General features: G+C 44.0%; 1 protein-coding gene across 1 annotated transcript in view; it reads right to left on the bottom strand.

The window, feature by feature from the left end:
- The window catches only part of LOC131400076 (solute carrier family 23 member 1-like), a 37621-nt gene extending 12926 nt beyond the window's left edge, over positions 1-24695 (bottom strand). The window contains exons 1-5 of the mRNA XM_058534780.1: positions 24615-24695; positions 17670-17813; positions 14782-14939; positions 6153-6312; positions 309-490 (exon numbers count right to left, since the gene is read on the bottom strand). Of these exons, the coding sequence (XP_058390763.1) occupies positions 309-490; positions 6153-6312; positions 14782-14939; positions 17670-17813; positions 24615-24656 (686 nt within the window). The 5' untranslated portion in view covers positions 24657-24695. The remainder of the gene's footprint in view (positions 1-308; positions 491-6152; positions 6313-14781; positions 14940-17669; positions 17814-24614) is intronic.

Below are 24695 nucleotides of genomic sequence, written 5' to 3' on the forward strand. Positions count from 1 at the left end.
AAACATTTGCTCAATGAAAACCTAGTAGGCAGGGCACCAATAGTATCAACTTTTTGTGAACACTACACTAAGTATTCTTATACACTGTCTGCGATGAAATCATCGTCTGTGAGTACTAATAATGTAATAAATACTAAGAATAATAAGTTAGAAGTACCAATTTTCCTGCTTTTTAAGGTATCATAATGCTCATGAAAGTATTTCTAAACCACAAGAGTTTGCCAATATCTGGGACTCTTATTCTTCTTACTGGGTAACCTTCCACCAAAGAGAACTTAGATGGTGCTCCCTCCCCGGAGACTACTTACATGGCAGCAATCCCCCAGTGGCTCCCGGCATCATTGGCTGCGCAATCGAAGAGAGGCAGGGCCAGCAGGAAGATGGTTGGAGTAACGGTCAAGGGGCCAATGAAGCGCATGAGAAAGCCGATGAGGCCTGAGAAGCCCACTAGAATCTGGACACAGGAAGCGACCATGATGGCGCCCTGCAACTGAAGAGGAAGAGTGCAGCTCAGGCACCTCAAAGCTTGCAGCAGGACTGTGGGCCTCAGCCCAGCCCAGGCCCCGAGAACAGGCCCTGCTGCTGCAGCCCACCTCTAAATCTGGTCACCCCTGGGTGGTGCATTCAGAGGCAGTGCAGAGGCAAAGCTGGACCCTGAAGGAACTGAGGAAAGAAGAGCTTTGATCTGACTCCTCTCTCCAGTTCTGGATTTCCAACTAGCTGTTGGACACTTTCACTTAATAGGAAGGTTTTCAGGCAGTAGCCTTCAACATTATTGATTGATCATAGTGATGATGATGACGACTTGTAAAGCAGAGTCACTCAGCAGTGTATTGGATATCTTGCTGCTTCACTTTTCTCTGTTTTCCTACTTTCTATTGCAGGGGTTGGCACTATTTTTCTGTAAAGGACCAGATAGTGAACATTTTAGGCTTTGTGGGCCATATGGGCTCTGTCATAATTTTCTGGACAAGAAGTAAACAAATGAGCCTAGCTGTGTTCCAATAAAACTTCACTTGTAGGCACTGAAATTTGAATTTCATATACTTTTGAATGGCATGAAATATTATTCATCATTTGATTTTTTTCAACCATTTAAAATAGAAAACCGTTTTTACCTTGTGGGCTCTACAGAAACAGGCACCTGGCCAGATTTGGTTCCTGGGCTGTGGTTTGCCAACCCCTGATCTCTTAGACTGAAGGAGTTTACTTTACTTCTCCTTTTTTACTTTACTGGTTTGGATGTTATACATTCTATTTTATCCCTGAAAACTTTCCTTGCTTTGCAGTCTACTCTTTCTGAAGGTAAAATAGTGACTTCCACTTTCTTGTGATTAGTGTTAGCATCGTATATCTTTCTCCATCCCTTTACTTTTAGTCCAACTGTGTCTTTCTAGTTAAAGAGGGTTTCTTATAGACAACATATAGTTAGGTCTTGTTTTTTGATCCACTCTGACAATCTCTGCCTTTTAATTGATGTATTTAGACCATTGATGTTCAAAATGACCATCGAAACATTTGGATTAATATAGACCATATTCGTTACTCTTGTCTATTTGTTGCCCTTGTTCTTTGTTCCCATTTCTATCTTCTGCTCTTTTTTTGCATTTTTTAGTTTTAATTTCGCATTTTATATGATCTTGTTCTCTCTCCTTTCTTAGCATATCAGTTATACTTCTTTTTTCTTACTTTTCAATGGTTGCCCCAGAGTTTGCCATATACATTTACAGGTAATCCAAGTCCACTTACACATAACAGTACACCACTTCATGGGTAGTGTGAGTACCTTATAATAAAATAATCCGGATTTCTCCCTCCCATCCCTTGCAACATTGCTGTCATTTCTTTCACTTATCTATAAGCACATATAAGTGTATACATAAACACTACCATGCTACTGGAAGGTGAAGTGTAAATTGGTCTAATGTGTTGAAAACTTAACTTGCCATCTCTTCTCATGGTTTTCTCCTTTTTCTACTGCCACTATTTCCTTAAAATAGAATCATTGTTCGCTTTTACCTCTCCTTTATTTCTTATTTTGCAGTAATTAATGACATACCTATTGGTCCTACATTCGCATCACTTGCATCTGTGGCTGGCATTGTGATGTACAATTGGCCTGCCAGCATCAGTGGTTTCAAGCCTTGAGATGTGTGTGGACAAATATCACTCACTGAAAAATGGAGAATCTACCTTAAATTCCGATAGACTGGCTCAGTGAATTTACCCAATCAATCAATCAATTAATAAAATACCATTGAGACTCATAAGAAATTTTTTCTCTGGTTTACGCCGTGGAGAAAACACTGGACCAGCAGAGGGAGCTAAAAACCACAGATGAGACTCTGGGATTGGAGGCTAGGAGGTGATGTGGGAAAAGTACTAGAGAGGACTGTCGAGACCCGAGCAAGAGGAATCCCTACCCGGGGCCCTGGGTCTTAGAGCAGGGCTTGGTGAACCTTTTCTATAAAAGGCCAGACTGTAAATCTTTCAGATTTTGTGGGCCACATGTGGTTTCTATCACACATTCTTTTTTTAAACAACCTTTTAAAATGTAAAAACGATTCTTAGTTTGTAGGCAGTAAACATACAGACCACAGGCTGGATTAGGTCCCAGAGGCATAGTTCACTGACTGCTGCTTTAGAGGACTGCATGTATCACAAACACAAAAGTAAACAGTAAACGTGTTAAAGGAAATATGGGTGTGTCTGTCCCTGGGGATGCCATGCTCAGTGCAGGCGCAGCACAGCCCGTATCCTAAACATCCTCTCTCATTACCAATATTGTTCAAGCCCCAGGGAAATTCTTCCCCACAACTCTTGCCCAGTGTCTCAGAACACAAGGTAACTGTTTCTGAATGTGGTGAAGTTTCAAACCATTGCAGAGGTGGAGGCAGACACTTCGTTAGAACACAGGGAGGATTGAGCAGTGTGAGTGCTTAGGTAGGAGAAGAGACAAATCACCTTGTCAGATCTTTCTTCTTGGGTAGTATGAAGGAAATAGATTCTTGCCTAAGGAATTATAGTTCTCAGGAGGTCTGAGGGAATCCCGGCCCTGGCATCTAGCAGAGCAGGTTAAGGCAACCCTGCTTCTCGTTCTTTGCTTAGTTTCAGTTTGGATTTACCAAAGCCAAGTATAGGTTCTCTGGGGGACAGAAAAAAACAAGCAAAAAGAACCCTCCACAAACCGCATGTGTTCTGTGATTCACTCTGTGATGATGTGGTAACAGGAGGCTGCACTGAAGAAGAAGTACATCCTGAGTTGGAAAAAGTGGTGCAACACACAACATTCTGAAATTGGCCAATCAACCTGGCAAAAATCCAGGGCCCACCAGCTTGACAAGGGAAATTCTTAAGTATATCTTGGTCTGGAACTACATGGAAAATTTCTTTAAAGATTAAAAAGTCCTCTTAACTCTGGTCCACCCTGAGAGAATAAGGAAGCACAAGGACTTGAGATTATTGAAGTTCACCCACATCTGGGTGCCCTTTTGGACTCCATCTCAGAGCACAGGCAGATGTAAAAGGCTGTTTTGGAGAGAGAACAGCACAAGGTTCTGGCTGAGATTCAGAAGTTCTGGCTCAGACCGGTCTACTGGTCTACTACAAGCACAGTACTCCCTGAGGAATCAGAAGTGTCGGTGGTGGAGTCCATGCTGAATGAGGACCTACCGGGATAGAAGCCAGGTGCTTCTGCTCTGCTAGGGACTTTCGGTACGGATGTGGCCTGGAGCAGCTACCCAACACTCTCCCTCTGAAAGATCATTACTAACTAGTCTGCTTTTGGGCACTGTTTGGAATTAGACCACTACTGAATGGCACCAAATAACTCCTAGGTCAGAGATCTGAATCATATATTGAGTGATGTCGGCAAGACATTCAAATAAGTGAGGGGCGGATCAACAAAATTTGCTGATTCAAGGGAATTAGCAATATTTAGGAAAAGAAAAGGCGGTTACACAGGAGGGTTTCGTAGGTTCCCTAAACAAGTGACAGTCCCCTCTCCCGGAGGGTAGACACTACCTCACAAGATAATCTAACTCGAGCAACACAGACTTGGATCCCAGTGTGTGAGTCTTTTAGTTCAAAAAGCACTGGTTGGATCTTGCTAAAGGTGCTGCTCAGCTGGCTGAGAAAGATAGAGACCAGGAGAGTATAATGTTTCCACAGAAGGACCTTGATGGAAGAAGTAAGGCATGTCTAAATCCAGCCAGTGGACCGACTTACATGTGATGTGACTGACCACACACACAAATACCTGGAATTATCCCTATGTAAATATATAGATTTGGGGGCTGTGGCCGATGGACTAGTAGTGTGGTCTGGCAAGTGGATTACAGAAAACTCTATTGAAATTTCACCTTTTGTGGGACAGGACTTTCTAGTCAAATCTCCAATATTGGTGGTTCTTGGTGATGCCCCCAAGTCTTAAAAAGAGGAGGTAAGTATGATTTTGAATGTAGTCACTAGGGCCCACGACATGACACCTTGGGCCACAAGCCATGTGCCCGTGGACTCACAAACAACACAATCCTCATCTCCATCTCTAGTCATTTATGCTGCCCAGGATGACCCAGATTGCCCACAGCAGTGGGCACATATGCCTTTGGTGGGAGAATATGAGGATATGTGGCATATCAGAGAGCTGGCAGGCTGCCTATACAAGATATTTCACAGAGCATGGGAGGTTTTAATATCTTTTAAAGCTGGTATTGACAGTGTTTCTGGTCTAAGCTTTGCCTGTTCTGCACCTGAAGCCCTGGCCCAGACTACTATAGAAAACTGGTGGCCCAGATTGCCCACCAACGTGAATATCAACTTATAGCTAACAGCTTAAGGATCACTTTTCACAGCCTGAACAGGACAGGAGCGGACAAAGAAATATAATATCAGGTGACCTTTTCATATTTCGCATCACTTCACAAAAGCAGTGAAATTATTGCAAAATTAGAATGTGCTTGAGGCAACAAGATGTGTGTGACAAAGTCACCAAGGGCTGGCTTTCCAGGCTGGGATAGTGTGAGGTCACGCTAAACATGGCGCACAAAAGTGAGTCACCAGTGGAGCAGTTTCTAAAGACGGGTTGAGAAATGAGAGGGTAAAGAAGCCTCATTTTCCCAGGACTAGGGATTTGGTCATGTTCCCTAAATTGGAAATAATAGAAAGCACTTCAATTCAACATGTTGCAATTCTCATGGAATTAATCGGCCAGATTGGAAAGTCTGGTGTTCTCAGGATGCATCTTAACCAATGGAGAGGATCCAGTGATAATATACTACTTAAATCATTGCAAAGTGCCTTGGGGAAGGACACACAGGAGGGTTTAACAGCATTACTTTTGCTGCCCACTATTTAAAGGATAGCCGAGAATGACTCACAATCTCCTCCTCCAACAGGAGCAAGGGAATGGGCTAAGAAGGGCTCCCAGTGGGCAGAAAGAAAGATGGTGGCAGAAGGAACTGGAGTCACCAGACAAATTACTGTATCAAATAATGCTCCTTTGCCATTTACACTTAAAATAAGTTGGAAATAAGAAAATGATTTCTTAGCAATATTTCTAGATACACCTTCAGCCTGGGATGAGGGATGCTAGCACCAGAGGTGGTTCTACCAAACTGAAGCACATCTAACAAAACTGGACCCAGAGTATACTGGGCTGTGCTGGATGGAAAATGAGGAGCGAACATTGTGAAAGTAGCCAATTCCTACCGTGATGCTGGCATATTAGGATATAGTCTGTTGCCTGAACTTTTGTGTAAGATTAAGATGGGTCATGGATTAAAAATGAAATATGTGAGCGTTTCCAAGTAAAACTATTTTCACTCTCCATCCATTCTACCTCAGCAGCCCCAAGCTCTCTCTTGCTCATCACCCTGTTTTATTTTCTTCATTGCACTTATAATTCCCTGAAATTTTCCTTTTCTATTTACTTATTGGAGTCTCTCCCTCGCACTCTGCCCCAATACATACACACACTAGAACCTTAGCTCCACGAGGATTGATTCCTTGTCTGTCTTACCTACAGCAGTATCTTAAAGCCTGGAATCTTGCCCAGCAGTGAGTTGAACAATGAATGTTCAACAAATGAGTAAACTCGGGAGCCCGTGTTGAGTACCCTCCATTCTTCCCACCCATCTCCCCTGCCCCATTACCTCTCGGATCCTCTTCTGCCATTCCTCGGTGAATTCAGGAGAGCTGGTGTTCACCTGGCTGGCATCGAGTGTCCACTCAGGGCACATCCAGTCGGGAAGGGAGAGCATGGCCATGGAGGGGACCACAAAACCAATTGTCCCTCCCTGGAAAATGGGCAGCCTGGGGGAGGGGAAAGGATGCCGTTACCCATAAGATCCTTTAGTACGAGTCTGTCATTGGCCCCAATGGGGACATTTTAATCCCAAGTCCTACCTCAGTTTCCAGGCAACACATGACCCCTGTTCTAGGTTTACAGGCAACTCCTGCCAAGCTCCAAGGCAGACCCATGAACTCTCTAAATGTTGGACTGGTAGGAGAGGTAGAGAGGGGAAAGACAAGCAGACCTAACCCCAGTGCTGGAGATGCAAGCCCAGGAGGAGAGAATCACGTGCTGGGAAAAGATTTGGAGACAGCACAGAGCTCAGTGAACACAGTTAGTGAGTGCTGTGGTCTACCCCAGTCCCAGAGAACCTTCCCTGGACCCAGGATCAAAGCACAGCTCACAGATGTGGAGTTCCCCCACTGACAAGAAATGCACAGCCTAGAGTTTGGGTTGCCAGATTCCTTTGTGTCTTCAAAAATGAACAGCAGTCCCAGACCTCTACCTTCAGGCTCCTTTTTATCACACGGACAGAACAGGACTGAGGACACTCTCTGAGCATTGCCCATCCAGGCCCTTCTCACTCCTGGTCTGTGTCTCACTCTGGCCTCTGTGAGAACTTCTACCAGTGCCTCCCTGCCTTATCGTCCCTTCGAGGTGAACACAGCCTGACAAGTCAACCTCCAACAATCTCCTCTTACTAGAGGGTCAGAAGCTATCAAGTCTGCCTGCCCTGGATGTTAGAATTTGGGAGGAAAGGAGTGCAATGGAGAGATCCCAGACTCTTGATTGCATTTGTCACTACGGCTTACCCTGGTCAGGTACTTCTTCTTAACCATACTAGCAGGGTATTTTTGAACTCAAGATTTCATGAAGACAGCGTAAAGGATTATTCTTGAGAATGACTGAAAACATTTTATGTAATAAAACAGAAAGTGTATGGAAGAATTTTGCTGCCTAAGTGGCCTTTGTATCCTGGCTGAACACTGGGATCAGCGATGCCTGGGCATCACCCTCACATATGTTCAAGGGCTTGTCTAGGAGTGCGCCCAGGCACGGGGACTGCACAAAGCTCCGGGAGAGGCCAGTGTGCAGCCAGGGCTGAGAACAACTGACCTAGATTCATAAATCCGGACCCATAACACTCCAAAATGGAATGGAATACACCGCACACACAGGGAAGGAACACACGGGTGGTGGTATGAGTATGTGTGAGTAACTTTTTTAATTTAAAAATTGTGAATCTAAGTATCTTGACAGAGAAGGGAAACATGCTATACTTACATCACTGCAAAATTCCTTTTGAGCTTCTAAAATGAACATAGAATTCTTTGTATAAGGGTATAACCAGGGGAATTGTGTTTTAATTTTTTGCTATAATTCTCTATGCACATTACATTCATTCAACAGATGTTTATTGAGGATCTGCTATGTGACAGGCTCTGGGTACCAGGTATTGGAGATTCCATGGTGAGTGAGACAAAACATCCTACTTCTGTTCTAGGTACACAGAAATGTGTAGTAGCCCTTGTACTAACAAACTAACAATTTATAGTAACTGACTGTCAGGGATTGCTTTAAACACCTTAGGACTATGCTTACAAACATGCCACCATGTTAGTATGCCACCACTGCCTTAGCCATTTCAGTATTACTGGGTTCCATGAGGGCAGGGAGTCATTATTTTTCTTTTCCATCCCTCCAGCACTGCGCCTAGTACCATAAAAAATCTGCCAACATTGGGTTTTATCCTTTTATTTTTTTTTTTTAGTTTAATAGGCATGTAATGAAACCCTAACACCTGTTAATTTGCATTTCATTAAGTCTTAAAGGGTGTGCATTCATTCATGTGATTTCGTGTCTGGTTTTCCTTGCCTGTAAACTATCTATTCATTACATAGAAATTAAATACTGTCAAGAAACATTTCTAATAATTCTTTTTGGTGAGGAAGATTGTCGCTGAGCTAACATCTGTGCCAGTGTTCCTCTATTTTGTACTTGGGATGCTGCCACAGCATGGCTTGACGAGCAGTGCATAGTTCCCTGCCCAGGATCTGAACCCACAAGCTTCATCTGCTAAAGCAGAGCACGTGAACTTAACCACTATGCCACAGGGCTGGCCCCTATAATAATTCTTCACTTATGATAATGAGCTTTATTTATATTTTTAAAAAATGTTTTCTGTTATTGTATGCAGGAATTCATCTCAAACTCAGAAATTATTTAAAGGAGTATTTCAAAATTTCAAGTAGTTGAGCACTTTTCTAACTCTGTTCATGGTTTTTTCTTTCAAGATTATTACATGTAGTTGGGATAATATGATATGGACTTTCTGCCTTTTTGTGACTGCTAAATACCTTTTATGTTCATGAGCAAGATGACTTTTTCCTATTTATTTGCTTCAGTGTATTATCATGTCCTACCTTTAGATTCACACAATGTGTCAATAAATTCTTTCCCCATTATTCTATTCTCAGATCTTCCAATTCCATTCATTCCTCTCTCTCTCCACCTCATTTCTTTAGCATTCCCATTTTTTTCCCATAACTTCTTATTGGTAACCATTTGATAGTTAGGTTGATAGACAGATCTACATATATTTCCTGCATTTCTGCTAGGTTTTCTATTACACACTTTCCTGGAACATGTTTGGGTTATATGCACACAGTATCATTACTAGGCTTTCTTTGTTCAGCATATCTCTTACCTTTTATGGTGACTTTAATGTGTATCTCAGTGCTCTTTTAAATTTCATCTGCTAGCATGATGGCAACTCCTTTTTTTTTTAATTTGCCCATGAATATGATTCACTATTGTTATACATGTGCATTCTGACTTAAATGTCTCTTTTGTAAACAATAGACTGTTGATTAACAAACTCAACATCTTAGAACTAGCAGAGCCCTGTGAAATGTATCCAGCCTGGCCTTGTCATTTTTTGGATAGGGGATCTGGGGCCCAAGGTCATAGAGTTAGCCAGGATGAGAGCTTGGGTTTCGTCACTCATCATCATTCCCCTATGACACTGATTAAGAACATGGTGTAGACCAAAGGCGAGTTTGAAGCTTGCTCTACCTTATTAGCGTGTGACCTAGGCATGTTACCCAACTTCTGCAAACCTCAGTGTCCTCTTCGATAAAATAAAGATATAGTACTCTCCCCAAGTAGTAGCTGTGAAGAAAAAATATGTGTAAACGCTTAGCCCAGTGCCTGGGGCATAGAAGAGCTCAATAAATAGCAGTAATTGTCATTATTATTCCCTCTGAAATGTGTGGGTACTTCCTGAGAAGGTAGTGCACATCAGCACATTTCCTTAATGTTTCCTCTAAATAACATATTACCGTGTGGGCTTGTTTTTCACTGTTGTTTGGCATTCCCATTTCTTGCAGGTTGGTTCTCTAGGATTTGTTTTCTATGATCCTTGTTTTCTTTCGTGTTGTTGGAATCCATGTGCGTGGGCGGGTCCTAGGCTGCATCTCTGCATCAATTACCCCTTGCTCTGTGGCATCCACTCAGCCCTCAGGTAGCACAGCCTTACCTGCACAGCCCTTCACAGCTTTCACTTTACTCCTCTGTGTTATTTCTTCTGTTCCAGTTCTTTAAGTAGACAGTGTCCGTCTACTTTAGGGGCTCGTGTGAATATTTAAGGGTTAAACATCTGATGCATGGCTCTCTTCATGTGATGTCACAACATGTGTCAACTGGGATGGAGTTGCTTTTATTAGATCTACTAATTATTTTGCAGCTTATCATTCTAGTAGTGTTGTTGGGTCGATTTCAGATCCTCTCTCTCTCTCACTGTCTCTGTTTCTTTTTGTTAGATTTTATTTGGAGGAAGTGCTCTAATAATGTCCCACAAGTCCCAACATGCTATATATTAACTTTAGCTTTTGATTTACACTTCATCTTGTTCCAAACAGGATTTACGGGGATTCACAAATATGTTATGATACATTAAGGACCTGACACTCTATACTCAGACCTTCCAATTTCATTTTCCACCTATTCCTTCTCCTCCTCCCCACCCCATCTCATCCACAGCTGGCTTCATGAACCATTACATAAAAAGCCAGTCTGGGCTCAGATGGATTGAGATTGGGGTGCAAATCTCCACTGTGACCCTGACAACATCCCATAGAAACTGTGGGCAGACTCTATCTGTCAATCCTACTCCTCTCTCCACCCATCACCATCTCATCTGCTGGCTTAAGTACAAAGAAGAGAAAAATCTCCATCATTTTCCTTTACAACAACGACTTGTATGTTTTCTAAGAAGAGGTAAAATGTCAAAATCTGCAGTCTCAGGAATGTATCCTAAAAGTCTGATAGGATTGGTATTTTAGGTTGGCAAAACCACAGAAATGTGTCCCTGGGGGTGGTATTAACATCTAAGTTTATACAGTCTTTACAAACTACACAGTGTTGTCATATAATTATCTCAAGAGTACTTTGGGGTGGGTAGTGTGATATCAGAGGAAACTGATGCTAGGGGGAAGCCAGTGGCAGGATTCAGCTGGGAAGTTGTGGAGCCCTGATCAGAAAGTCTGAGTCATGGGGCCAAATTGCAGCATGTGTTTGTTATAAGGACAACTGACAACAGGACTTGTGGTAAGAACAATCTACTTGAAGTAGTTAAGGTTCTAAGAACTGACTCCGTGTTTCTCACGGAGATTACCAGAGGGCTAGGACCACATGTACTATTACTACTAATTATCCACTTGAAACATGGCACTTCATGATCTTTGTCACCATCATGGATGTCCACAATATTAGAGATGTAAGGGACTTTCAGATATTACATAGTTCAACTCCTTCATCTGACAGATGAGAAAATTGAGCCTTAGAGAAGGCCAATGACTTGTCCAAGTTCCCACAGCACAGACACCAGGACTGGAATTCAGGCCCACAGTTTCCAAGTTCGAAGCTTTGCCATAATTACAATTAACACCATCTCAGGTTTAAGGGGAGGGGCTCCCACATCCTGAAGAGCTTTGTGTTTGTAACTCTCCACAGGGCCCAGGAAGGGCTGGGGGCTCCTGTGAATCCAGACAGGCTGCTACAAGGCCTGTGTAATGGTCCTGCTGCATCTGACATTCCAGGGGCCAATCCTGGGAAGGAGGGAGCGGTCCTGGATTTTAGGGGCCTGAGAGACAGACCAGATCAAACTCTGTACCTCTCTGAGTTCTTCACGGGGAATTTGGAAGAAATCTTGGCTCACAGAGATGGTGACAGAAGAAGGAAGAGGGAGAATGGAAATAACCTGCCAAAGATGTAGGCGCCAGTCTCCTACTCCTCGGTGGAGAATGGGAGAACTTAAGCACAAGCATATCTCCTGGAAATGACTTGCAAAGGAAGCACCTTGGAAAGTGCCTTTGACTTGATTTAGGAAAAGACCACGGTGGGAATGACTATTCTCCTCTGGATGCTGCCTACAGTCAGCTGGTCCTGGAAACAATGGGCCAATCCCATATCAGGCTACACCTGTGTGGCTTTATTCAGATAATTGATAAAGAACAAATTGATATTAGTTTTTCCTGTTCAGTCATTTTCTCTTAAGACAGGTCAAGCAGAAGCACACTGTAGGGAATGTTTTCCATTTTCCTCTGCAACTCCAGGGCTGAGCACAGGCCTGGCACAGGTTAGGTCAAAGCAGATTTACGATGACGGACCTCTCACTTGCATGGCTCCTTCTAAAGGCCAGGGAGGGGCCTGCAATGTGTTCACTAGCCATACACCTTCATAAAATTTGCAAAAGTAAGAGGTTTGAGCCACAATTGTCTGTAACTACTGTCTCTTTCCACCGCCACCTCCTTAACTCTAACCCTTGCGTCAGATGGCATTTGAAAGGCTATGGGCACTTTTAGTATCTGGCTAAGAGGGGGTTAAGTCAGGATAAATGTAGTTTGAATGTAGTGGGATATATTTTATGGTTAGAGATCACTAAACTACTCATGTGTAGCTAATGTATTGCTAGCCATCTTGGGGTAATCATGGTTTCCAGCAACGCTCTACTGCCCACTGTGCCAGCTCATTCTATGTCACAAAGGTGCAGGACCAGAGATTGCATTATGATATGAATGTGCCCTATAGCACCCATCACTTGACATATGTGGGTGGTAGATGAGAAACAAGTTTTGGAACGTATGGAGTCAGAAGCTAGTCTGTGGCAAATTTGCCAACCATAAGATATGCAAAATTACCAGAGAAGGTCTAGTTCTCATTGATGCGCGGGCAAAATGGAAGTTTTCTCTTCTCAGGAATATACTTAATAATGCAACATATACAATAACAAATGCACCATGCATTTAAAAAAGGTTGACAGGAATCATGTAGCATAGAATTGGGCAGACATGCTGTGTTTGTAGCACACAAATCTATAGCAGAACTACAGTTTGCGTGTGAAGGCATGGTACTGTGTCCCAACTACCAGTCATAACAAATAGATTTGCACTGACCCCTGCTGGAGGAATGAATGAATTATCTTTCCTTCTCTCTGTGAAATGAAGAGCAGATTAAAGGCTATGCAACCACAAAACCTGGGGAAAAATGTATTACAGGGGACTGTGAGAAAGTTAAAGAATAGAAACTACCATGCTATGTTTTGGAGTTGGTGGCATTTGTGGTGTTTATGTGCTTTTAAGAATTTGTAATTTGTTGTCATTTTTTTCAATTTAGTAGTATTCTCTTTTGTACATGATTTATATTCCAAATTTTCTCTTCTTTTCCTTAAAGGGGACACCAAAAGCTTCAGGCTGAGCAAAACCTGGGTCTGTCCTTGCACTAGATGCTTAAAAAATGTGAGAGAAAGAAGATACAGGACTAATAGATTTGAGATGAGGGTGGTGAGCAGGAAAGGTCTGGAGGACTGTAGAGAGGAATTTCCTGAGAGTACGGTAACTGAAGGGAGCCATTATGTGGTGTGGACTCCAGGTGGGGCGGGGGGTGGTGGTGGAGAATGCGAAGAGAGGATGTGTGGAAATGAGGAGGGGAAGGTTCCAAAGACATGTTTTCCAGGCTTCATTCACAGTTTTGTCCAGGCCAGCTCCAGAGAAATAGGACTCCATTTTAGTCAGGCTAATTTTAGCAGCTTACGTATGAACACAAAAGACTACACAGTTTAAAAAGAAAGGTGACTCCACCAATCATCACAATTGATTATCTCAATGATACTGTAAGGCAGCAGGGCACATATTATCATGAGCCTTTTCTGACAGATCCTAAACCACATATCTGGTTCAGTGAACGTCTGCTGTCTTGTCTACTCAGAACAGAACTTGTCTTCCCGAATGGGAGTTGCCATATTTGTTGCCCTGGTGGGTCCAGAGCTGGGCATTTGGCTTAAACTGGGCCAATCAGAGCTCTTCCCTGGAATTTTTAAAGTGTGAGACCAGCCAGAACAGTACTCACCTGCTTTGGAGGGGTAAGTGAGAGGACGGCCAGCAGCCCTGTCTATGGACACGTGCAGGAAGCCTGTCTGCGAGAATGAAGCACAGGCTCTGGCAGAGTAATGAAGAGACAGTCTTGTCTTTAGACTAGGAAAGGAGAGCCCCCCGCACTTAACCCGATGCTCTAGAGGGCTCCACTCTGGCCTCCTCCGGGGAGGCAAATGCACGGCCAAGGGGCTATGCCCACCTCAAATCTGTGCACCCCTCCCCTTAGAGTCCCCAAAATTCTCTGCCCTGTGCCTCTTCCAGAGCCTTCTTGGGCCTCTTCCCCAGGTCTGTCCTCCTGAGGGCAGACCACGATGCTGATGTGCACACCCCTAGGCCTAAAGGATGGCCAAGGGGCAGCTGTTTGGAGAATTTGGTGTGTGTGGGGTATGTGGATGGAACTTGGATGTGTAGGTTGGGGTGTCACCATTTTTGCATGTGAGACCATTCGTGATCTGGAACAAAGCTTGAGGTAGGAAGAGAAGGAGGAAGGCCACAGCCTGGGGGTCAGCCCTCCCAATGCTTCGAGGTTTCAAAGCAGAAATTGAAGGAATCAGAGAATTCTAAGTTTAAACCTGGCCTTCCAGGTAGGATGATCAGAACATATTTTATTTAAAAGCTTGTAAGCTTGGTATATAACTCTCTGATATTATGTGGGTCTCCAATGGTACTCTTGCCCTGGGTCTCACAAATATTAGGGGCAGACCTGAATAGAGACAAGAGATGGAGAGAAAGTTCTAGTGGCATCTGAGTCCCTGGTTCAACACGTTCCTGATGCATAACGCACCCTGCGTTTCTCTTGGCTTGATCTTATAAGTTAATAAAGAACAAATTTTTGCCTAAATTAATCTGGATTGTGTTACTTTAATCAAGAATCCTAGCTAATACAGACAATAAATGTTGAGGCTAGGACTTGAACCCAGGCTCTGACCCCTGGCTCTGTGCTCTCTCTGTCATGTCACACCAGCTTCCTAACTGCCTCTCCTGCTACAAGCCAAGCAAGACTTACCGATACACTGGCAGGTAAAAGTCTGAACCCACGGGGAGGATTTTACTTACCTGACTCCTAAAAGCACTTGCAGGAGAGTGCAGATGCCAGAGACAAAGAACACGGTGCTGATGAGGTAGCTCTGGGTTAGGGGGTCATGCTGCAGACACAGGTCCTTGGCCAGGATTAGTGGCACTGCCAGGAGCCCCCCCAGGGCAGTAAGGAAGTGCTGCGGGCAGAGCAGAGAGAGTAGACAGGCATATAGATGCTGTGGCTTCCTGCTCGACCCTCATTCACATTCCCACTATCAGAGCCAAGAGGTCCACCTCTGGTCTCAGAGGGACCTGGCCCTGAGTGACAGGCAGAGATCCAGGCAAATAGTGGGATCTAGGAAGGCCTGGCAGCAAGAAGCAGGGACCCAGCCAGAGGGGCTGGGGTTCAAGGGCAGACCCTGGGCAGGACCCTAGTGCTGGGAACTGATATCTTGGGTAAGAAACCAAGGCAGAAACACAGCCCAGAAACAGGAACCATGGAGAGGGCCTCAAGAACAAGAACAAGGCAAGAGGCTCATTATTATAACAAGGCACACGGTGAGGGCAAGACCATTGACCAGGAAGTCCTGATCACTCTCTCCAGGATAGATCATAGATTAAGTCACAAAACAGCTTTAGCAAACTTAAGAAGATTGAAATACTACCCAGTATCTTTTCCAACTAAAGTGGTATGAAAATAGAAATCAGTAACAGCAGGAAAACTGGAAAATTCACAAATTTGTGAAAATTAAGCAACAGAGTCCTGAACAACCAATGAGTCAAAGAAAAACATCAAAAATATCTTGAGACAAATGCAAATAGAAATAGAACATACCAAAAATTACAGGATGCAGTAAAAGCAGTTGTAAAAAAGGAAGTTTATAGCAACAAATGCCTACATTAAGAAAGAAAAAAGATCTCAAATAAACAACCTAACTTTACTCCTCAAGGAACTAGAAAGAGAAGAACAAACCAAACCCAAAGTTAGCAGAAGAAAAGAAATAACAAAGATCAGAGCAGAAATGAATGAAACAGAGACCAGAAAAACAACAGAAAAGATCAACTGGCTTTTTGAAAAGATAAACAAACCCTTATGTAGACTAAAAAAAAAAAAAAAAATAGAGAAGACTCAAACAAAATCACAAATTAAACAAGAGCCATTACAACTGATACCACAGAAATAGAAAGAACCATAAGACACGAGTATGAACAATTATACACCAACAAATTGGATAACCTAAAAGAAATGGGTAACTTCCTAGAAACATACAACATATGATCACATCATAAAGCAACAGAAAATGTGAACAGACCAATGACGAGTGAGGAGATTGAATCAGTAATCCAAATGCCCCCAACAAAGAAAAGTCCAGGACCAGGTGGTTTCACTGGTGAATTCCACTGAACATTTAAAGAAGAGTTAACATCAATCCTCAAACACTTCCAAAACACTGAAGAGGAGGGAACACTCCCAAACTCACTTTATGAGGTCAGCATAACCCTAATACCAAAGCCAGATAAGGACACTACAAGAAAAGAACACTACAGGCCAATATCCCTGATGAACAGGTGCAAAAATTCTCAACAAAATACTAGTAAACTGAGTTTAACAGTACCTTAAAAGAATCATACACCACAATCAAGTGGAATTCATCCTTGGGATGCAAGGATGGTTCAACATATGCAAATCAATAAATATGATACAGCACATTAATAAAATGAAAGATAAAAATCATATGATCATCTCAATAGATGCAGAAAAAGCATTTGACAAAATTCAACATCCTTTCATGAGAAAATATCTACATTATCCATTATACTGGCTCATAATAACATTTTAATAATAGCATGACCTTTGCTCTTATTTTATAGAAAAGTACAAAGAAGCAAACAAAAACGTGTACCACATCCCTGCTATCCCATATTGAACAGTTTGTAATAGTAAAAGAAACACATCTATGAAATTAGGAAATTTATGCTATAAAAAGTTACGGAATAAAAAAATGAAAGTTGAAAGCTACACTACCTTTCCTAGTTCTTCTTCCCAAGGCTAAATACCTTTCTTAGTTTCTTCCAAAACCTTCAAAACATACAAACTTACAACATATACTTATTTCTACCATTGATTCTCTTTTTGTTTGTTTGTTTTTAACACAAACAAGATCAAACTATACACACTTATCTACTTTGCTTCTTTCATTTTATATATCTTGGGGAAGATTCCCTAACTGCAAGGTAAATATATCCTTCTCTTTTTAATAGCTGCATAAAAATGTTATTTGTTAGAATGTGCCACAATTTGTTTAACCAGTTCCCTATGATGGATATTTTGGTTGTTTCTGGGTTTTTTGTTTGTTTGTTTGTTGTATGTTTTGATTTTACTATTACCAATAATGTTACAAGAACTTCTTTGTACTTTTCTTGACAAGTCTTGTCAGCATATCCACAGAGAAATTCTTAAGCATTGGGAACTGGGTGAAAGGACATATGTGTTTTACATGTTGATAGAAACCACCAAATTGTCATCCAGAAAGATTGCACCAACTAACATTCCAACAGTGTTTGAGAGCGCTTGTTTCCCAAAGTTCTCCAAGCATTGGTTCTTAAATTTTTTAGTTGTTGCCAATCAAATAAATTAAAATTGGTATCTTCAAAACAAAAAACAATGGCCCAGTTGGTGTCCTTGACGTGACTTATCAGCCCAGCATGAGAGAGAATCCTCCCTAATTCCTCCTCCATCCCCAAACTCCTGGACAGAAAGAGAGACCAGAGGAGCTTTGAGTTCCCCTAGAGGTCAATTACATTGAAGACAACAGTATCAGCAACTGAAGTCTTGGATCTTGACTAATTAGTTTGACCTGGGTGTGTATTGATGTGGCTTTTGAGGCAGAGCCACTTAGGACCCAGTGTTTGCTGGGTGGCATTACCTGGATCCCCAAGAAGATGCAGAGATACCATGGTGGGATGTCCAAGATGCCATATCTCAGTTTGCTGCTGCTGGGACTCCCTGTCTGTCCATCCTTCTTCTTGCCTCCGCCATCATCATGGGAGCTGAGCGAGTTATCATCCTTCTGCTGGGAACAAGAGAAGGACACATCTGGACATTTCTAAAGGAATTAAATGGACTTCCTGGTTTCATCTGCACATATGGACAGCCTTCCAGAGGCAAGAGGCAATGAGACAGGGATAACTGTTGGCCAACTGAGGATTTCTAGGTCCAGACTCAAAAGAGCAGTGATTTTCTATACTATACATCTGCATAGGGCCATGCAAGAAGCATGGATGTCTTGCCCGAAGCCCTGGCAGAGAAGCAGCTTTGTGTAGGAAGAGATGGGAGGCAACTCTAAGGTCAGAAAATGAGCAGGTTTGCCTCCCAGACAGCCAGATAAATGGGGATCCTGGCCCCAGAATGGAGTATCTGCCCTCAGGCTCTGCGCTTACATCTGCCAAAGCCCTCATCACAGCATGGTTATTGTATGGGCAGTTTCCTTGTCCATCTCTTCTGCTGGGTCATGAGTTCTTAGAATGCATTGATTTTGCCTTACTCTTCTTTGTTGTCCCAGCTTCCAGAGCAGTCCTTGTGCTCAGCGTAGACCAAATGAATGGATAAACATCACACACAAACATAAATGAGTGCAGTGCATACAGAATGCTCTAGGGGCAAGAGCCAACTTACATTCCTACCAGTTTAACCAAAATTAACTTTGAATTATAAACTTTCTCCTCCAACTTATTGGCTACATAGCTTACCAACCTTGGGTAAATTACTAAAATTTATAAGCCTCAGCTTTCTGATCTATAAAACAGAAATGTCAATAACATCTACTTCATAGATAGTTGACAAAATTAAATTGGAGTGTGAAGAAATGGGGAGATACTGGTCAAAGAATACAAATATTATAACAAATAAGTTCTAGGGATCTAATGTACAGCACGGTGATTATAGTTAGTAATCCTGTATTCTATACTTGAAAGATACTAAGAAAGTAAATCTTAAATGTTGTTACCACAAAAAAGAAACAGTCATTATGTGATGTGATGCAGGTGTTAGCTAATGCTATGGTGGGAATCATTTTGCAATCTAGAAGTGTATCAAAGCAACATGTTGTACACCTTAAACTTACAGAATATTATTTGTTAAGTATATCTCAATAAAGCTGGAAAAAAATTGGAGCAGGAAGCACAAAGTCCGGTGCCTGGCACAGTATAATTGCCTAATAAATATTATCTGTTATAATTAAGATAAGATTCCAGTCTCATGTTTCAAAGACTTTAAATTTGTGCTTAGGGCTGACATTTGAGCATCTGGCTGTGGGTGACATGAGCATGAGAACAATGTCTCTGGTGTGTCCAGAAGGTGGCAAGGTCACCAGCATGAAAATCAGGCAACCCTAGGAGACATGCCCCAGCGGGGTCCTGGGCCCTGATCATACTACTGAGGGCAGGATCTGCACAGTGGCACAGCCAGGGCTGCCCAGAGGGTGGTGTGGGCTTCTCCTGGAGAAAGGTCCAGAAAGCGACTGTAACACCCACCTCCATGCCTCAGCACCCTTTACTTCAGCGAAGCCTCAAAGAACAACTTCAGAACCAGGGCTGTATGATGACTCTCATGGGTGCTGAACACTCCCACCCTATGAGATCCTTCTTCTATAAAAAATGTATTATTATATTTTGTGACTACATTGGTAGAAAGACAAATATTTTATTATATATGAAAACATTTTCTTTGATCTAAAAGTTCTTTGTTGTTCTTCTGATTTTAAAAGAAGTGAAAATATTTTTGTGGGCCCCTAAAAAAATGATGGGCCCTGGGCACTGTGTCTGCTGTACCTAATGGGTCGGTGGCCCTGCTCTGGAGAAGTGGGAGAAGGAGGGGGGGGAGGAGAGGCTTTCCCCACTTGCTTAGAAGTGGAGAGGGAAGAAAGCCACCAGGTCAAGAACTGAGTGGCTGTCCCCTACCACCTCCAGGACAGCGCTGGTCCCAAGGGAACATTATATTCTAAGACAGGGTTTCTCAACCTCAGCACTATTGACATTTTGGATGGGATAATTCTCTGTTGTGTTGTGTGTGTGTGGCAGGGGGGTGGGGGCTGGACTGTGCACTGTAGGATGGTAAGCAGCATCTGTGGCCTCTATCCACTAAATGCCAGTAGTACTCCCTCCCCTACCGTTGTGACAACCAAAAATTTCTCTGGACGTTGCAAATGTCCCTGGGTGGGTGGGTGGGGCTAAAATCACCCCTAGTTAAAAATTGCTGTTTTGAGTATTGACCAGTTCCCAGTACGGAAGTCCTAGCTAGGGACAGTGCTGCCTGTCGTTAGGAGGTGGGCAGGTAGACCATCCCATCTCCTGTGTGGAGACAGAGGAAGCCAGGCCACCTCCTCCATGGGGTTAGAGCATTAGCATACGCTGATGCTAATTTCTTCCCAGTGCCACCTGTGGGGCCCGCATCACTGGCCATGGAGAAGGCGTGGCATAGCGCGCTGAGCCTCCAGGCAGCTGGGGGAGCCCAGGGCTATGGTCAGGCTGATGACAGTGGGCTGACTAATCCAGCCAAGCACAGCTCTGCAGAGTCATTTTGTTCCTGGGGTTCCGAACAGTGTTTGCTCATTAATATCCTAACATTTAGGTCCTAAAACATCAATGTAAGAGTTTTGCTTCTGCTCATCTATTTAGTGATGCCTGGAAGTATGCATCCCTCACCTGCTCCAGGAAGCCTTCCCTGACCTCACCTGACCTCAGCCTCAACTAAACTAGGCCTTTCCTCCTCAGAGACTCCTACAACACCATGAACATGTTTACCCTGGCCCAAAGCATGCCTGACTCCACCGTGTTTCCTTATCCAAAAGACCATAAAGTCTCTACTGTTATCTCCAGCACACAGTTAGTGCTCACGTACTGTCTGTTGACAGATGAAATAAATAAACGAATGTATAAACTAGTGACTATAGAGAATTTTTCTCATTAATTTTTTTTCTTTTTTTTCGGTGAGGACGATCAGCCTTGAGCTAACATCTGTTGCCAATCCTCCTCTTTTTACTTAGGAAGATCGGCCCTGGGCTAACATCCGTGCCCATCTTCCTCTACTTTATGTGGGATGCTGCCACCGCATGGCCTGACAAGTGAACCCCGGGCCGCCAAAGCGCAGCGTGCCCACTTAACCGCTACGCCACTGGGCCAGCCCCTCATTATTTTTTTAATAAGTCCCTAACTAACTGGTTAGAACTCTTTTCAAACATCATGCTTAACCTATTTAGACTTCTGAGAAGGATGTACTGATGCTGCTCGGTACTTGGGTTGCACAGGAAAGTTGTTTTTGCCTAAGGAGGTTAAGGCCAGTCAAAGATAGAATGGAGGGTGCTGGAGGGAAGGAACTCTGGGCCCCTGAGCACTTGTCACGAGTTTTTAGTGAATATATTGAGGAATCAGTGAGAGTGACAGAGAACAAACAGGTTGAGGAAAAGAGGAGAAGGAGAAGGAAAGAGAGAGTGATTGAATGATTGATTGGTTGGTTGATTGATTCTCGGTAGGCTACATGGAACAATAGAGCAAGCAGTTTGAAGATGGGCTGACATGGTCTGTCAGTCCCCTGCTTGGAGGCCACAGGCACATCACTTCACCTCTCCCAGACTCAGTCTCCCCATCTAAATCTGGATGGTTGCAAGGATACAGGAAGACTCCAGTGTGTGCAGTGTATGTGGCATCCTATTGTGTGTGCCCATGCGTGAGCTCACAGGGCTGTGGCTGGTACAGCTGTGTGTATTCCGCCAACAAGCTCACCTCACACCCCCTCTCAGGACCTCTCAGAATTCTCAGGAAGGTGACAGGGAGAGAAACACTGACTGGGGGGAACTGTTGATTCGGGACCTTCTGGTGTTTTTTCCTCACAGGAGCCAATGACTCAAAGACTGTCCCCAGCCTGAGGACCTCTTACTGTTCTAAGTTCTGTCTGAATATCAAATCGGACCATCTGAAGGTTATGGGAACCACTTCTGCATCTGCTTTAAAACAATTATTTGGGAGCCAGCCCTGACGGCCTAGAGATTAAAGTTTGGCATGCTCTGCCTCGGTGGCCAGGGTTCGGTTCCTGAGCGTGGAACCACACCACTTGTCTGTCAGTAGCCGTGCTGTGGTGGTGGCTCACATAGAAGAGCTAGAAGGACTTACAACTGGAATATACAACTATGTACTGTGGCTTTGGGGAGGAAAAAAAATAAAAAGAGAAAGAGGAAGATTGGCAATAGATGCTAGCTCAGGGTATATCTTTCCCAGCAAAAAAAAAAAAAAAGAAAAAGAAAAAGATGCATAAGCTAGACTTTAAAGCAAAACAAAACAAAACACAATTATCTGGGAAATTGACCTTGCGTGAGGCCCCACATGAAAAAAAAAAATGTTTAGAACTTAGAGATTGGAAAATCCTGTCTTCCTTGAGAACAGCTGGTTCTTCTCTTCTGGTAAGAGTGTGTGACTTCTGGGAAGGCCATCAGCCATGGCTGTAGAAAGCACAGAGCCTGATCAAAATATGCCTCTGGTTGTAAATGACCTCATGTTACTTTTGCAAAGAGATGGGGCAAAAAATAGAACAAGCAGGTACATAGTGCTCTAAGACTCCTGTGGGTCAGGGATGAATCATTAGCATACTGGAGACATACATAGAAACAAGTGACATCCCAACGGTACGTGAGAGCAGCACTTCTCAGATGGAGGAGGGAGCTGTCCCATCTTGGGGCATATCTGAATCTGGGAGGTGCTTTTCTCCCAGGAGAATCTCCAGCCAGGAGAAGTCTGTGCGTGTGACACACACAGTGGCAGATGGAAGGTTGTGAGCTCCTTTGGGGAGGAAAAATAAATTCTCAATGCAGCATCCCGGTCAGTGAGCACTGGGGTGAGAAGGGAGGCCACAGCTCTTCTTCTGGTTGGTGGTGAGTCTATCAACTCAACACCTGGGCTGTAATTTCACCACAAGACTTGATCGAAAGAAGTGTTCTGATGTGCATTGGCATTTTATAGAGCTTTACTGTTTACAAAGAGCTTCCAGTGCATCTTCCCATTTGATTCTCACCACCATGGTATCAGCCTCAATTTACAGATGAGGAGACTGAGGCTCAGTGAGGGTCTGTGGCTTGTCCAAGGTCCCGCTGTAAATGGGAGAATGGAACTGTCCTCTTGTGGCGTCAAGGGCACTTGCCTGCAGGTGGGTCCCTGTGCATAGAGCTCTCCAGCTCCCTGGAGCAGATGAGCAGAAGAGGAGGAGACCCTGGTGCAGGGAGATCAGCAGTGGGAAGGGGGAGTTCCTGGGCGTAGATGGAGCACTTGGCCCTCTGACTCCATCCATACCACACACGGCCTTCATTCCCCCACCCGACACTCTATGTTCCTTTCCTAATTTTCCCATTTGCCAGGCTCTAGCCAACGGAATCCTCCAGGTTTCTCCAAATGTGAGCTCAATTGTCCTGCCTCAGAGCCTTTGCTCACCCTGTGCTCCCACTCGATCTCCCTGCTTCTCCTCCCCACTCCCAGCTCCCAAGAGCTCAATGCCTCCTCCCCCATCAGCTCTCCTGATCCCGCACCCCCATGCAATTTTTCTCCCTAGTAAACCCAGCACATTTTGTCTCTCTGTTATGTAGTTTACGATTTTCTACCTATATCAGAAGTATTTTGGTGTACCCTGCTTTCCCCTGGCTAGGCCATAAGCTGTCTTCCTTGTGTTTATATCCCAAGAGGGTTCTAGCAGAGCAACACGCATGTGAAAACCAAAGACATCTCAAAAAATTGACTTATTAACCTAGGTGCTGAAACCAAGGTTTTGAGGAAAATGAAGAGAATACGGGCCACTGAAGAGGAGATGGATGCGTGTCCAGGCCCTTCCACTCCTCAACTGGACTTGAGTAGGCCCAAAATGTGGGAAACATCCCAGCCTTCAGAAAATAGAGTCTTCAACTTATTTCACAAGATTTCTTTTGCTTCCATGAGGTAGTGACAGAAAGAATTCTGAGAAGGAAGGAGAATTCTCTCAGGTGCCTCCCCCAATTTTCCAGAAGAGATGGCCAAGGCCCCTTCACCAGAAGGCTGACCAGCAGTGGGCAGGGTCTGGCACCTGGCTCCAAGGGACAGCTCTGGGAGCCCAGCCCAGGTTCACAGGTGGCACCTGTCCCACAGATGCCTTGGCTGGGCCTCATTCGGGCTACAGCCCTGGCCTGGTGCAGAGGGGCTCTTTCCACCTATGGTGGGAGTGGCAAGAACAGAGGGCCTCCGCTCAGTTCCCCCTGTCAGTTTCAGGTGGCCAGAACAGGGTGGAGAGGTGCTGGGGCCAGGACTAGCTAGAGAGGCCTCCAGACGGGTTACTGTGACTATTCCTCTGGGCCTTAGCTTCCTCATCAGTCAAATGGGAACAGATGTGCCTGCTCCACTGGCTTGGGAGGAAGAAAATTAAGTATATAGAGTGCCTGGGGCATATGGGTTGTTCAGTAATTGTTAGTTCCTTCTGCTTCCCTCTCTCTTTCCCTTTGCTTTGCTTCACAAAGGACTTCTGAGCAAAGAAATTGTGAGGAACCTGGAAAACAAATATTTAGATTCAACAGAGACAAACCTGAGACTAAAGGTAAAGCACGGAGCCTCTTCCAGCTGTTCCTGCTCCTTCTCAGTCCTTTGCAATTCAGCACAGAGACCTCTGCCACTGGTGACCAGGTTGGGAGGGCAGCTGCCACCCCCGTGTAATCATCTAAAATCTCGTCTAGATGGTGAGCCACCGTCCTTAGCACTAATGATGAATCAGGGCTTTAGGTCTCCCTGCTGGGTTCCCCTCCTCGTCTCTCTCTTCCTTTCTGCTTGCCCCCCTCTTATCTTTCCCTCTCTCTTCTACCAGCACTCACCAAGGTGTCGGAGTCCTCATTGGTGGTCACGGAAGAGTTCATGGCAACTTGAGGTCTTCTCCTTTTGGCGTCCTCACAGGG

Source organism: Diceros bicornis, chromosome 3 (assembly GCF_020826845.1).
Source record: "Diceros bicornis minor isolate mBicDic1 chromosome 3, mDicBic1.mat.cur, whole genome shotgun sequence".
Classification (NCBI taxonomy): Eukaryota; Metazoa; Chordata; class Mammalia; order Perissodactyla; family Rhinocerotidae; genus Diceros; species Diceros bicornis.